Source organism: Taudactylus pleione, unplaced genomic scaffold (assembly GCF_031769625.1).
Source record: "Taudactylus pleione unplaced genomic scaffold, aTauple2 ptg000321l, whole genome shotgun sequence".
Classification (NCBI taxonomy): Eukaryota; Metazoa; Chordata; class Amphibia; order Anura; family Myobatrachidae; genus Taudactylus; species Taudactylus pleione.
In genome coordinates, this window is record NW_028284722.1 from 3,263,102 (window position 1) to 3,280,079 (window position 16,978).

Consider the following 16,978-nt stretch of genomic DNA (forward strand, 5'->3'; position numbering starts at 1 on the left):
TGGAGAAATGATTAAAGGATAATTTAGAATTTTGATCAAGTCTGTACACAAGTACTGTTTTGGGGTCTTATAGTAATATTCATTCTAGCACCCTTCGCCTGTCACAATCCGTGCAGTTCCTCTTTCCTGCTTGGGGTATTGCTTTCTGCTCTGGTACTTCTAGCACACTCTGGTCTGTATCTAAGCAGTTTGCTGTGCAGCTGAGTGTGCTAGAAGCACCAGAGCAGAGAGCAACACCTAGGGCAGGAAAGAGTAACTGCACGCATTGTGACAGATGCAGGGTGCTAGAATGAACATCAATGCCCTACACTACTTAAAAACAAACCAAAATTACAAGTTATTTCACAGCCAACAATATCATGCTCACTGCTTGCAAACTACTCCTGCATCCATAATCACATATGTCAGTTCTCCTACAAGCTCTTTGGAATTGTATATACATAATAATATCTCCTTATATATCTGTGCACTGTGCTGGATTCCTACACCACAATGCAGATTTTTAAAACACAGAAACAGACATTATGAATAAATCTAATTATACAATATCAACATAGAATAAAAGCTTATCTAAAAAAATAAAAAAATAATCATTTAACAGAACAGTTATCTACAGCACAAATTAGGGTTACAATGCAAACTTAATTAACAGGTGTCAAAGCATGCCATATACAGCACAGATCTGACGGCAGTTCTCGGTTTCTTATGGTGACTTGCTATAGAAGCGAAAACAGATCTGGGTGCAAGATCTTTCTGCACCTCATATGCCTGCCACAAATGCACTCCACCCATCTCAAACAATATTGAATTTAAAATTGAATTACACAAGAGATACAGAAATTCAGAGCACTAACATGAATAGCATGCAAAGTCAATGTGTGAAAACTCCTAACTAACAATCCCCCTAGTACTTGTTTTCATCCAAATCAAAAACACAACGCTTAACTTTGCCATAGAACTTGATCGTGCACTGCTACAGTATTACCACTAAAAAGTATGAGGAAATATATTCAGTAGCTCCTAAACCTAAAGCTCTTGCTACTGTCAGTCATGTGTGGGCTACTGGTTTACTATTAAGCTATAATCTTTATAGTCTAGCAGTCCTAGGGTTTGATCCATTGTCATTAACACCACATTGAAAGAAGCAATACATAATCAACGTAGTTGAATCTCCCAGGATATAAAATAGACCAAATAGGGTTCATTTAGTGTGAAAACACACTTGGCTTATTGATTCATAGTAAAAGATGTGTCTAGTTCCCAGACAATTAGTGCTGTATAAGACAATACCCTAACATCCCTGACAAATATACACATATGATATTGTCTTGCTACAATTCAGATCCAAATGGTTACTGTAGCTTTCAGCACCAATAAATGTTCAAAAGTAATAGCTGGGAAGGAAACCACAAGTTTAAGGTAGACAAGAGACATATTTAAACCATTAACTCCTCTCTGTAAATCATATGATAAACAATTTTTTTACAACTGTTTACCTAATTCCTGTAAATGTCAAACTTAGGGCCGTATTCAATTAGAAGCAAAAAGCCGTTTTCCTTGGAAAAGTATCGCCGATCGCGGCTTTTCACATGGGCGGAACTTATCTCGAAATTCAATTCCAGACGGAATACGCCTATACGGAAAGTCAATGCAATGTAATAGGCAAAAAAGATTCGCCTAAGAATAGAAGGAGAAAAGAATTGCAACATTTTTATTTTGGGATGCAAACGTGTGAAAACTACTCAGAACTCTTGGGACAGCCCCCCAAAAGACAAGTGTGTCAAAAAAACAGGGAAAAAAAATTGGGAACGCCCCTAAGAAGTACTTTCTTTTTGGGGGTGAAAAAGTACAAAGTGGGGGGACAAGCATAAAAACTAGTGAAATAGCCATCTTAGGGGTCTGCAAGGATGGGTCAGGTGTTTTTGGAATTGCAGGTGTCTGTAACAAGAGCATTTTTCAAGTTTTTTAAAACTTCACTTTAGGGAATTTAAAAGATGCTGGTACCCATTATCATGTACCCCAAATTTGACTGCGCTACTTATTTTCACCAAAAAACTGCTTAATCCCATTCTTCACCACTTTTACAAGGATGCTAATTACAAGGATTTTAAACAACTTCAGTACCCCAAATAGTTTTATTAGTTCTATTGGAACACTTCTACATTGATCCCCAATGTTAGTGCATCTTTTTGGGGGGTTCAGACTGATTTACCCTATTCTGACAGTACTTTCAGCCTGTTCTGCATTCGCCGCTTGCGGTTTTTGCCTGGTAAGTAATTGAATAGGGCGAAAAGCAGGGATGCACACTATAAGTTTTCGCATACAAAACACGCGATGTAGGCGAAAAGTCAGGTAGACAGAATTTTTTGTGGAGGCAAAACTAATTGAATACGACCCTTAACAGGAAATGTGTTCCAAGTTGTCATGGACAACTAGAAAAAAAAACACCCATGGACCAGTTCTTCCTCAACCCAGTATTCCATTACCATTATCATGGGATTTGGCAGTGTGTTTTACTGTTCATGCTGGTAATATGCATTTCTCCCCATCAATGTCATTACACAGAGAGTGATGGCATGGGAATGGGCAAATCAGATGGGCAGTTCCTCTATACAGTAGCTGTCTGGGAAATTTGTGTATGTCCATGAAACAATGGCACATGTAACTAGAGGTAGGTGATTTTTTAGAAACACAGGGTTTGGAGAAACATACTACACTACAATTTTATCATCAGTGAAGTTCAAACCTTGTGAAACAATTATTTCCATCACAACATCTGTTGCAGGGAAACAATACCCGTTGAGATGACAAGACGACGACCATTTCTGACAAACATTTGCCTAAACTGAAATTACTGTAACCATGTCAACTAAAAATATAAATAAACATCACTATTACTCCATTAAAGTATTTAAATACAAATGCTTCAGACATAATACCATATATTGGTGTTAACCTACTTTCAAAACACATTATCAAAAACTTGCACATGGAAATTAAGTTCTAGAGCATTATTTGCTCTAATTGTACTATTTAAATTTCCTTAATTTATAAGAACAATGAATTAGAGATGAGAAATTTTCCATAGATGTTACATGGAACATTCACTTCATATTTTACTGGTGGAATTTAGTTGTAAGGGTTAGCAGTCCAATAGGAGCCAAAATACACAGCCAAATGAGTTGACCATGGTCATACCAGCTCTACTAACAGTGTGACATGGTCTTACACAGAATTGTAGAGATAAATGGCAGACGAAGCTTGCATTTCCAATGCAAATTGGCTGATTCCGCTCATCACAATATACTGTAGCTCATCTCTGCTTTGAATGATAGGAGCGAGGATGTCTATGGCTTGGTAATAAGATGGATCAGTTGACCTCAGCACCATTAAAGGTCAATGGGGAAACTTTCGGAACAGATACAGGATGTTTGAAAGAATATACTCTAATCAAGCATGATATCTTTGTCATATATCAGTATAAAAAGTACAGAACCTTCAAAAGGAAAACAGAACAAAAGATACAACACATAAAGCATCTCCTGTCACAGCACTGTGAAAACCAACTCTGAACATTTGATGAGTGAATAATGAGAATGCCAATGAATGTTTTGGACAGATCAGCCCTAAGGGTTAAGCTACATTTCTCTCTTAATTGCAAATTCCATTAAGTGTACAGCAAAACGACTTGATATTGTATGCAATTACCAAGCTCCAGAGAACCACCAACAAGAATTCTGCCAGGATTTGAATTAAAAAAAAAAACACTGATTAGTTGAGGTAATGATCCAAAGGATATTAGTTATTTTCAGATTATACTCATTTAAAAAAAAAAAAAAAAACATAATCCTGAAGTCTCAATTTCTTTAACTGTTTGAAAGGTAGAAAGGTATGGAGCACCTGATAATCAGGAATCTTTCTCATTAAATATGATGTAGGAATTATCAAAGTTAATTTCAAAAACATCAGTTATCTTCACACCACTAATGAGTATGTTTGTGAACATAATTTACCAAATAAAACCACCCCATTCGCATTGGTTCACAAGTTACTGATCTCTCAGTGCAACATTTATGATTTGTGCCAGTGTTCATTGGATTATGGCAAATGATTGTGATCATATCAGAATACTGGCTTTGAGGATAATTTTGTAATAATAAAACAAAAACAGTAAAAGTATAATATAATATTATATGGTTACACTAAAAGATACCCTAACATTTGAAATGTTATTACACCATACACTAATCATCACACAATCTATAATCTGGGATGTAATAACAGACAATTTTAATTAACAAGCCAAACAAATCAGTAACACCTCTTGTTATATTCTTTTAGTCTGGAGACAGCCAAGAACATCACACTTAGTGAAGGATCAGTTGGGGTGCAACATATATTGAATCCATAATTTGCTCCATAAACTCAATAAGTTTTCATGGAGTGGACACCAAGGAGCATGTAGAAAAGTAAACTGCAATATACAAAAAGGTGAAAGGTAGTGTAGGATAACTAAAAGAGAAAATGCCTCATCTTGCAGACATATCACCCAGTCACCTATTTACAGTATGCTTCCCAGCAGTCAACTCTCAATGACAGCTATCCATAGCTGACACAAGCTAAATAACTGGTTTTCTGGAGACAAATTAACAGAATCTCATTTAAATCATCTCATCCCATGGCATCTTGTCAGCTGTATCTACCTGGAATCCTCCAAGATAACTCCACTTAAGCCGCGTATCCACTAGCAGATACCGGCACGACAGCATGATTACAACATCGTAATTGTACCATCGTTCCCCTTCCCCCTGCAGTGCCTACACTGAACGAGTGATCGTTCAGTGTAGGCACATCAATCATCTCTGAACATGTGCAATCTGTCATTATCGGCAGATTGACTAGCATGTTCAGTAGATAATTGATGACGGAAACGACCAGCGTGAGCACACATCGCTGGTCATTTCCTGATTTGTGCCTGATTTGTGCACTATTACTGAGCGATTGCAAGATTACAATGTCGTAATCGTGCAATCACTCAGTAACATTGCGTAGTGGATACGTGGCTTTACAGTTATCTATATCTTTGTCTCAGCTCTAAATCTATGTTTTCAGTTATGTTTCTGTAAGAAAATACATTATCCAAGTGTAACAATACTTTCAAAAGCTTTATAAAATGATTTATTGTGCTCTGCAATGTGACTGATGCTTGATCACACAATTCACCTAAAATAAACAGGTTCCATCTGTTTATATGAGAAATATAAATATGCATTTACATTTGGTCATTAGTTTTAAAAATAAGCATACCTATATTGTACAAAAACAGACTCGAAGGATCATTAAGAGCTTTGGTTACTTTAGAAAAAATCTTGAGTAGTGTATCAAACAATTATCTTAAAATATAAATAACTTTGCATTAAATAAACGGTATGTCAGATTGCTGTTCAAACCTCCTCCCCCAGTGTAATGCAATGTCCAATCCAAAGTGTGAAAAGCTTTTCTCACCACTAGGTTTGCGGTCTGTAATATACTGTAGAAGGTTTGGATGGTTTGAAACAGGAAAAGATAAATGATTACTATATAACTAATTTCATACAATCACCTGCGACCTAGGATCATGCACCTGATTACATACACCAAGAGTAAGCCATAAAGACAGATGTGGAATCCACTTATTTAATATATTTATTATACTTCAGCTATACTTTCCAACATTAAAACCAAAATGACTATTCCTGTTCCACCCAATCGACATCCAGATCAGCTCAATGATGACCATTTAGGCACAGACCCTACCCCTTTCATCCCCTCATGATAAACTGGTCAAGCATGCCTTTAGCTAGGAGCCTCACAGCTTTCATTCTGTTTGTAACTTCGTAATACATATTTAGAATCTCTATTTGGTGTCATGGTTACTGGCATTGGGGCCATGGTCTCAAATGCAAACAGGGCACTATCTATGTGAAATTTGAAAGTTCTTCCCACATTTATGTTGAACTGCCCTAGGTGTTCCAGTTTCCTCCTGTAATCCTAAAACAGTTATAGATTAACTGCTACTGACATATTTTGTGTTTCTAGGTTGTAACGTGGAGAACTTAGACTCTAATGGAGGAGATGATGTAACTGATTTCACATCTCTAAAAGTATATATACTAATATTCTATGTATCATTTTGTATACATTAAAGATCCTGAAGAACCTACAGAAAAGGTTGAATGGTCCCTCACTATCTTCAGCTATCATCACATATCTTCAGTTGACCATAATACATTCACATTCATGCAGAGGAAAACAAAAACACTATGGGTGTAAGAGGGGTTAAATAGAACCAAAATAAAAGTATGAATTTGTAGATTTTTAAATTAACTTTTTAAAAGGAAACAAATGTATCTCTTCTGACAAGGTAATAAAACCCCCAGTGGCTGTTACATACATAGAAGTGTTAATAACTTGTGCTGTGTGTGAACCGGTCACCTGTGATGGAATCCAGCAGTGTAAGTATCATTTTCGCTGCATGCTTGACTAAGGGAGGCTGCTGGGTCCCAGATGTATCTCGAGTTCTGGCAAGTGTGTCTGATTTGAACCCTTCCTCGGGATGTGAGTCATTCTTGCTTGGAGGTGCAGGAACATATGTAGGTTTCAGCTGATCTGTGACATAATAAAGGCCATTTTTCAGTAAGTCATACAGTGTCACCTTCCAACAGGCCTCAAAATCGACAATCCTGCCTTGTGGATAGGCTAAATGAAGACACATTCACTATTAATGTACGAGGAACTTCTAGTTATGACAGGAGTCAGGGGCAGGTGAAGCGTGATCTTTGGGGAAATATCATGATACGCAGTGTTAAACAACATATGACAGATAATAAATGTTTACTGAAAGTACTTCGTGTTTTGTCATTTTTCTACTTAGCATCTTTAACAACCCTTCGTTTAGTTCTAGCTATTATCCTTACTGTAAACATGTATTGATGTTTGCAATTTTTTGTATTTGAGATCATTCCTGAATAGAATATTTTTCATTATACTTAACTGTATTTAAAAATACTATACACACAGGCAGCTTCACTCATTGTTTAACAACATTATATACAGTTTTGAGTTTCTACAGTGTCCCTGAACAACTAATCTTGGTGCAGTATAATCCAGTAATAATACCCAGCATGGCGTTTACTCATTAACTACGATCCTTTAGTTAATATATTCTCTCCAGTTACTTACTAAGTTGGACGCTATAGACACATCCAATGATGATTAATGTAGACAGCTTCACATTATTTATATAAAAGTTACCACCATGGTTTTATTTTAAGGTCAACGTTATGACCAGTAATGTGTGTCTCTGCAACATTACACAAATGGGGAAGTTCTAATTTGGCCATAAGGAAAATTTGATTAGTCTTCGAGAATGACTGGGAGACTTTGGAATTTTTGAGCAGTCCCCCAAACTCCTGGAAGAGTTGGTGGACCTCCTGCATACCTCCTATTTCCTGTTGAAATAGGCAGAATGAGAAGTCTAATGCCAGTGATCACCTGGATCTACTATCCTCTCCCTGAGACTATAACCTAAAAAAAATTGGCAAGTATGCCATAAGGAACTGTTTGTTATTTATTTATGACTTGTGGGGTGAATGTCATGTATTATATTTGTGATATTATGGTATATGGTATATAGTTAGAAAAAATGGAATTACCATATCTTGTTTAATGCAATTTCCTTATTTTGTATACACACTGTCATTTAGGTAATAGAAGTTGTTCAAGTATTCTAGTAACTGTAGTTGTATAAATCTATATACTCACACACAGAAGCAGCATACGTGAAGACAGCCTTAAACTAAGTATTGCTTTATGCATACAATGAACATACTGCTGCATTAATTGATGAGCTTTAAAATACCAATACACTTTAATATTGCATTTTTTTATGAATTATGAGGGTAACATCATAGTTGTCGGCTTTAGTTGTCGGCTCTGGGAGGGTACAGCCAGCTCGAAGTTGCAGATATGAGAGAGGTCTTGGGGGTGGGGTTCATAATCTCATTAGAATGTCCCTCTCCCCCCTCCGCTATGCAAAGCTTTGATTCCTACCACTGAAAAGCGGAGTCCATGTATTTTCTATAATTCAGTGCTAATCACATCATAATTCTGCCCAGGAAGTAGGAGGCAGTGGGTGGGATCAATGTGCCGACAGATTTGTCTACTTGTCCAGGCATCCAGAAAAGTCATCCGGACATTCTGTGAGAATCGGTAAGTAAGGGTAAAATACACTGTTCAGTGCTAGTGTGACATTCTAATGTAGATCTGGGAAAGAATAAAGTGTTATCTCCCCACTCTATATAATAACAGCTGAAACTCCTTCTACATCTGAGTCCTGCTGGTATTGATACTGCTCAACAAGACATTGAGATTCTGGTTACATCACTTGTTTTCTGCACAGCAAGTCCACAAATCTGTCACCAAAACATTGTCTACTCAGGTAGACAAACAAGGCAGCCTCTATATATATAAATATATATATATATATATATATATATATACATATACACACACATATATATATATATATACACACATATATATACACATTGTATATATATATATATATATATATATATATACACATACTTGTCATTCAATTTAGTAGAACATGGTCTAGAAATTACAAAATAGTTCAACTTATTTAATTAACAAAAATATAGATAACAGATATCAGTGAATACATTTGTTCAGGTAGCCCCATGATAAAATAGGGAAGACTGCTACCTGTATTAGGCCCACACGGACACTCCTCACTTAGACAGCTTGTCACATAATAACCAGCCTGGGATTTTTAAGCTTAAACCAGAATTGTAGAGAGTAAAACTAAAATAAAAATCACCAAAGTAAACTTTTAATATTGCTACTATTCAATATCAAGAGAAAACCACAATGTACAATGTAAATGCCCAAACACCAAGCACATATGTACATGTACACAAAAAGGGCAGTGCTTAAAGACAATAACACAAGGGTACTAATAATAATTTATTACCATAAAAATCACAACATCAAAATCAACTTTCACATATATAAACTCCTGGGAGTGGGGATCATAAAAAGTTGACAAAACACATATATTAACAAGAAATAAAAAATAATGATAATAAAACATATTATGCATAAATAAGAAAAAAATTAAAAATCAAAATAAGACAGCTTGTGACCAATGTTTTACATTTATATGGCTCTTAATTCCACACTGGATCACTGTCCCATATGGCCTCAATGTAATTCACTATAGCCCATGCATGGGCAAGAAGTTTACAGGCAACACTTGTATCCACAAACGTTCAAATGAATCACTGAGGGCCTGATTCAGACCCGCTCGCAAGCGCTATGCGCTCGCAAGTTGGCCATTGTCGGGGCATTGCGCACGCGCAGCGTGCGAAATTCGCGTGCACAAGCCCCGGAGTAAGAGAGAAATTCTCTTGCTCCGGGGCTCACTAAAAACAGGGCGGCTGTTGATGTTGATCGACAGCTCACCCTGTTTTGTAGGCGGGTTGGGGGGGGTGGCTGGACAAATGGAGGCATTCCTGAAGGTACGCCTGCCATTTGTGGGCGGCCCTACTGACATCACGAGTGATGTCAATAGCAAGCTTCTGGCTACCACAAGGGTCTCGTCGCAAGCCCGATGGTCGCGATGGCCGCGACCATCACCTGGCCACTCGCTAAAGCTGTGGGTAGTCACCCACAGCTTTGCGAGCGGTTAGGAGGCCGGGCCGGGTTATTTAAAACAAATATGCTGCCCTGATTCAGAACGAGCACTCGCTTTTTGCGAGCGGCTCTGAATCAGGCCCTGAGTGTCCAATAATGGTAATTCAATATCATACTGATAACAGAAGCTAACTATCCAGTTGGTGTCTCCAGGGCCACCAACAGCCGCACCGGGCCCAGGTGACAGGGGTCTAATTGTGGGAGTCACGGCCACCCCCTTTTTAAAAAAAGAGAAAAAATTCATTTTTGTGACGCTGCATGCTGGGGAGTGGCGTTTTGTGCCCCTCATCCTAGCGCACGGCCAATTGGGGGCGCGATCTCTCCCCCCATAAGCATAGGAGACTGCTATGGCTGCTGCTTTAGCAGCCAGGAGCAATCTCCTGGTGCAGCCCAGCACACGGCAGCATGTGCTGGGCTGCTGTGACGTAAGAGGGAGGGGGAGCGGTGCCAGACCCGGGCCCCCGACAGGCCCCTCCAGCAATCCCGGGCCCGAGGTAATTTGTACTCGCTCCTCCCTTCCTCTTGGTGCCCCTGGATGTGTCCTGATATTGCAGCTAGCTGAGGAGGTGCACAAAATAGAAGTACAGTAAACTGATATTTATATTTAAAAATATAAAGGAAAACAAATGGTTAAGAGTCAATTTGGAAATGGCTTTTGTACCAGGTGACTAACAAAGTTGTAGTAATTGCAGCTATCCAGTCTTTCTGGAATTAAGGTCAGTGATTTGTTAAGAGATCTTCCTATTGAAACAGATACTAGACATTAACCACGGTCCTTGTAAGAGTACAGTAAGTTAAGAGTTACTGTTCTTTTTTAACTTGTTTATTTAATTCTATGGGGTACTGTATATTTAAATCAGAGTTTTTAGAAGTGGAGTTGTTGCCTATAGCAACCAATCAGATTCTAGCTATTATCGTCTAGAATATGCAACTTAAATGTTAAATAAAATCTGATTGGTTACTTGTTTTGCCATGAAAACTAAAAATGTAGAATGTGCTCAGTATTGCTGAATAATTGTTACTTTAAAAAAGTGAATTCTGGAACAGTCGGAATATTTTTTGGTTGGTTACTTTAAGAAGACTTTTGGCTCCACCTTTAGGACTTTCTACTGAACAACAACCCCACATGTCTTCCCCTCTGCCCCAAACCAGAATGTTCCTGATGCCATTATCAGGGCAAAATGTACATTACAACTTTCTGGAGCTTTTTGCTTAGCCAACCCAGACAGGTCTCCATAATGTTTAGCTAGGTCTACTGTAGTATATAGTGACTACCATTGTGAGTAAAGGGGCAGCTGCTATTTGCAGGAGGGGTAAATTCAAACTGGTAAGAAATTATCTCCCGTACCTATAATGTGTAATTGGCTGCCCTCGCAATCTAATTAACTGATATGGTGGATAGACTAAATATCTCACTGGATGCATGCTGAAACATTGGATGTGGATATTACAATATTGGTATAATGGCATGAACATACAGATGTGTCCACATACATCTATCCTCTGTGCGCTACAAGTCGTGTTACATAGAACGCGTGAGCACCGTGCAACTTGGTAGCACTGAGCAACTTTTCATGTGACATTTCCCATTAAAATGCATCTCATTCACAAAGCGATGCTTGAACAAACCATTTACTTTTTGATTACACCAATTTTACCTTATCCCCTAACAGAAGAGAAAATAAACAAAATTATCTGTAAGTACAACATGCCTATTAAATCCACAGTCAAATATACCTACTGTACCTCCAATACAGTTAAAATCACATGACTAGTAGACATGAATAATAAGCTAAGATGCTCACTCGCTGATGCAGAGTTGAATGCATGTCAGCAATAATTTGTATTATTATCCTTAATTTATATGGTAACACAAGTATTCCGCAGTGCCTTACAAAGTACATAAACAAATAAGTAAACAAGAAAACAGTGGCGTATAGCACAATATAATGCAGGACAAGGACAAAGTTCATATACAATGCTGCATTGGAAATCATAACACTCAAATAAGCAACATAGTATAAGTTTTAGGTGCCCTAGTGGGCAGTAGGGAGTAGATTTAAGCAGAAGGAGAAGCTCAGGAGGGTAGAGGGCCATGCTCGTCAGAGCTTACATTCTAATGGAAAACTTGCTTCCTCATTCTTTGCATAGAAGTAAAAGCAGATATTCACCTGTTTGCAGAGTTGTACTCATCTCTGATGCCAAACCCACCTATATGTACATTTCATCTGATACCATTTATCATCAATGTGCACCTGCACCAGTTCTATCCTTAGTGCAAAATATGCCATTGAAAACATTAGAAGGCTTATTGGAATTTCAGGGCATTTCCTCTGAATTTTCCACAAAATATTCCCTGGTTTAAGAAAAAAATTCTGAACCAACATCTTGAAAAGAATATAGTTATCTGGTATTCCCATAGGCTTATTTTGGCAACACTATTTGGCGACACTTTTCTGGGGTTTTGCTTATTGCATTGAACTACAGGACCTCTGATGTGTCCACATTTTTTAGATAATTGTGGTATACTGTAGACATTATTTGTGATATTTTCTTGGAAAATTATCTTATGTCATTCTTCCAATTTGAAGTCAGTTACCATCTTCCACATAAAGATTTTTTACAAATTTCCCCAGGTGCGGCACTGGTTTCCCTCCCACACTTTGAGCAAAATCTTGAGAAATGTCCTATTCCAATTAAATGGGAATCAGATCTCAATCTGACATTAGAAGAGAGCAAATGATGGATAATATTCCATATGGCGTTCAGGATGTAGAGGTATATAATCCACTCTCGAATGCTTATTGTGTCCATACAATGTATCCTGCATCAGGAAAGCAACATAGGATTTGTACTAAAATGACCAAGTTTTATTGATGCAACTGTGGCTGATTGTTGACATAGCACACACCTTTTGGGACTGCCCTGGTGTCAAACATTTTTGGTGGAAAACAATGTATCATTACCCAAGTTTGGGTCTTCATCTTGATTTGATCCCAGAGGCAGCACTAATGCAACCATATCCAGATGTCAATCCACCACATGACATGTGCTAGGTCACATTACCAAGCAGGTGTACCCCTGCTATGAAAGCAAGGTTCAGCAACTCTATATCAACTGTCAAATCCAAAATTCAAAAAAGCTACATGATCGAGAAAGCTGATTGTGCCAATTCTACCTAAACTTCCTCTCCAATGATTAAATGGTTCTGTTGGCTTGAATATGTTTTTAAGATATTGGGCTTGTGCTTAAGTACTACCTAATATTTATGACCTTTGCACTGCTCATTTGTTGGGAGGTTTGATACACAAACCGACTTTGGAATCACTAGTCCGAAGTTTCATGTTAATGTTTGTTTTTTTTATAGTGTTGGGAAAAAGAAAAAGAATTATTAAAAAAGAGAACTTTTGGAAGGATTCAAGAAAGGTATTTGTGATATTTTGTAATGCCCTATTTAAACTTTAATTATAATTTAAAATAAAAAAGTTATACAAAAACTCACATTACAGAGTTTAATACTTAAACATATAAAACTTAAAATAACATTACCATTTACGATTAAATTGTTTAATATTATAAACTATACAAATACTGTATGCATGATAAAATATATTTGATCTTTAATATACAATAATCCCAACAATATATATACCTACGGGAGTACAGAACAGCCTAAAATTGTTTGATTTTTGTTATATCTGAATTATTTTTTCCAAAAATCTTTTTTTTTCCTTTTTAAAGGCTAAATGTAGTTATCAGCATAGCTGTAACAGTGGATAAATGAATTCAGCTATACAAGCCTTGTAACAATTCTAAATATTTCCTTAGATTTCACAAAATTCCTGGTATAATGAAACCCTACAGGCAACTTGACAATTTAAACACCCAAGGGGTAAAGTTTTAGAAGAGGTTCTTTTGAAAATAAACTCATCTAAAGACTATTGTGACCATACACAATTCTGATACAGAAAGAAAGCAGCTCCTATTCCTAAAGCTGTATATCAAGTGTTCTAAAAAAGCTTAATCCAAGGCTAGGATCTCTCAGGGTCAATGATATCCCACTTCTTAGAGACTTCAGAATTTCTTTTCATCTATTGTACTAATGGTTTCTAAGATTATCCATCCTTGGAAGCATAGTAATACTTTACTCCTACTCTCATCTTTTATTAAAACAGAAAGTGCTTAAGACGATGGTCAGATCATCTTTTTTGCTAACAATAATCATCTCTTGTTTGACTGTGCCTTGTTTAGAAAGGTGGATTACATGTAGTAGCCAACAAATCACCAGAATGCTGAAATCAGCAAAGTATTTAAGGAGAGGAGTATCTTAATCCTGTTGCATGACAGTTTTGCAGTTAAAACCTCATGGACAATTGAATATGCCCCATGGTCTCACAGTGTACAATGGGATGGCGATAAGCAGGAAACCACAGGGGCTTGGTGATGCAAGGTCCGCAGGCAGCATGATGTTGCAAGATATACTGTATGTCAAACTAATATGAAAAAGTTATGGTGTCAAACCCATCTTTTATGTTAATTCTTACATCCAACTCGTATATAAATATATTAGTCTTCCAATGAATTTTAGTTTATCCAAATCTTCTTAAAATAAAAGCACAGTACTCAGAAATACACCATTGACTAATTCATATGACTCCTATTACTGGGACACATCTAAACATTAAATGATATATTTCTATTTAAAAACATACGGGTGCTATGCATAAATCATTATGTCTCTTTCCAAAACCCATGCACAGTTTATTGTGTGCTCCATTTCCCTAGGGGATTCAGGCCCATCCTGAAGCAATAAGGGCTGTGTGGCATTATAGCAGAGACCCCACAATGTGCGATTGTCTGTTTCAACATCATCAGCTCAGTCCATCATAGTCTAGTCCTGGTTGTGCAACCGCACAACATTATTTGTTCCCTTGAAATTGGGGCAACAAGGTTCTGAGTGCTGGTCTTTAAAAGCCATAATATATATTTGATTATTTTTATCTGTGTTCTTTTTTTAATCTTTACTTAGGTTGGGTACACACCTAAAGATTTTCTGTGCAATCATCCAACTAGTTGATTGGTTGGAATGAAAATCTGGTAATGTATGGGAGTAAATTATGATCAGCAATTTGCTCATAAATACCAGAAAACAGATGAAAATGGTTGTTCAGACAAGTTTGTTAAATGTTTGATCTAAATAATTTGTTCAAACAACAGTTTTTGTCCATTTTTTTGTGGCATTTGGGAGCAAATTGCTGATTGTCATTTGCTTTCATATCTTGCCAGATTTTCATTCCAACCAATCATCTAGTTGGATGGTTGGACAGAAAATCTTTAGGTGTGTACCCAGCCTTACACTGCAAAAATCTATGCTGATCAATATTATAACAATATTATAACAAAGATCTATGCTGATCAATATTTGTGATTTGCAACAGTTTTCTAGCACCATCAAGAGAAAGAGCTCCTTTGAACACTACTATGTTGCTCTTTGCCTGCTCCTTTCTTTTCCCATCCTGACTTTCCAAGACAGTGGTCACCAACCTTAATTGAGGTGTGAGCTACTCAAAAAAAATGAAACCTCCTGAAGAGTTACTAACATTTTTGAAAAAAAAAATCTGGCTGATAACCGAAAAATTAAATATCACTCAATGAAAATGACAATAGAAAACAACAATGCATTTAATTAATACACAGTGATATTGTTGCACATTTCACTTTTAATTACCAGCTCCAACGAGGTAAGTACAGTAGAGTAGCAAAAGATATAGGCAGGGCTGCTGTGTGATTTTTCGGCAGGGCTGGGCAGGAGTCAATCGCCCCAAATGCAGTCGACTCCTGTGATGTCCAGATGGTGTCTGTCATGTATTGTGTTGCCCAATGGCAATCACCTGACGTGCTTCCCCGTCGCTCCACCCATGGCTTTGTCAGAGGTCACTTCCTCCTAGTTGACTCAGCAGTACTGCAGCTAGGAGAGCTACCCAAATTACTGCCGCGAGATACCGGTAGCTCATGAGCTACGGGTTGGAGACCACTGCTATAAGCACTATGATTAGCAAGTGTAAGATGCTTCCAAATCTCAATTTGAATGTGTGGTTGATGGTTTTGCTATTGATGTTTTTTTTTCTTAACTGGCCCAGGAGGCATGGAGCTTAGGGCCTGATTCAAACCCATTCACTAGGTTGCATTTGCACGTAGCCTGCTGATGTTTGCAATCTGTGCATGTGTATAAGACACAGTGCATGTGCGCAAACTAGTCCATACGATCGTGAAGCGATCGCACACTGTACATAGAAGCTCCACTTGAATGAATGACAGGACGGGCCATTTGTGGGTGGTGACAGAGGTTGGTCGATGGAAACGGGGATGTGGTGGTGTGAACGCAGGCATGTCTGTGCGTCTGAATGTCGTTTCAGGGGCGTGCATAATTAAGACACACAAATGGGTCTGAATCAGGCCTTTAGCCCCACCTACCAATGTACATCTAATCCTGCCCCTTCCCTGATTGGCATGCTACCCATGTGCAGCACTAAAGGGATGTTCATTGATGGGTGAAACCATCAATGATTTGCTGTCATGGGGTCATGCCATTGATGCTAAGCACCAATAACACCATCAATGTTTAACCTACAATGGCAATCCCTACCTATTATTACCATATGTGTTATTTAAAGGAATCTGAAAACCTAGGTGTGAATACCAGCATACAACATAAAAGTAGCTAGCAAAGCCTATTGTAATAGATAACCCTAGCAGTTTTGCACCAATGTAGTAGAATAAATATGCGTCCATGCATGAGAAAAAACAACACTACATCAAAAGTTGAACAAACTATCTGGCACTTTTATAGGTTATAGTCGTACCAGCACTAGTGGCTCTCAAGTGCTGGTCGCATATGAGGTTTCTTATATTACTGATAACTTGGTAAAAAGTTTAAGAGTTTCTTTTAGGAGTTCAAAGGAACTCAATCTTAGCAGTAACTTGCAAATGATGCCCATAGCTTCAGATAACTACCAATATTCTATATAATCCAGAACTTTTAACAGTTGTCTGTAATCAATATTCTGTACAATGGTGCATTGTTTTGTAATTTACAACAACATCTACTCCAGGTGGCAGCAGACTGGTGGACCCCAAGTAGATGGTACTGTCCTCAGCTTGCAGCATCATATGGTGCATTGCTGGGACCAAAATGAAGGTAATCCCATACACTACAGAAAAA

At 37.7% G+C, this 16,978-nt stretch overlaps 1 protein-coding gene across 3 annotated transcripts in view; it reads right to left on the reverse strand.

The window, feature by feature from the left end:
• Nucleotides 1-16,978, reverse strand: part of KHDRBS3 (KH RNA binding domain containing, signal transduction associated 3) — a 120,978-nt gene that overhangs the window by 82,839 nt on the left and 21,161 nt on the right. For 2 of the 3 annotated variants that reach the window (XR_015869420.1, XM_088443004.1), the window contains exon 2: nucleotides 6,475-6,648. The exons of the other annotated variant lie outside the window; for it this stretch is intronic. Coding sequence is in view for 1 of the 2 variants with exons in the window: in XM_088443004.1 (XP_088299130.1) it covers nucleotides 6,475-6,648 (174 nt within the window). In the remaining variant the exon portion in view is untranslated. The remainder of the gene's footprint in view (nucleotides 1-6,474; nucleotides 6,649-16,978) is intronic. 3 annotated transcript variants of the gene reach the window in all.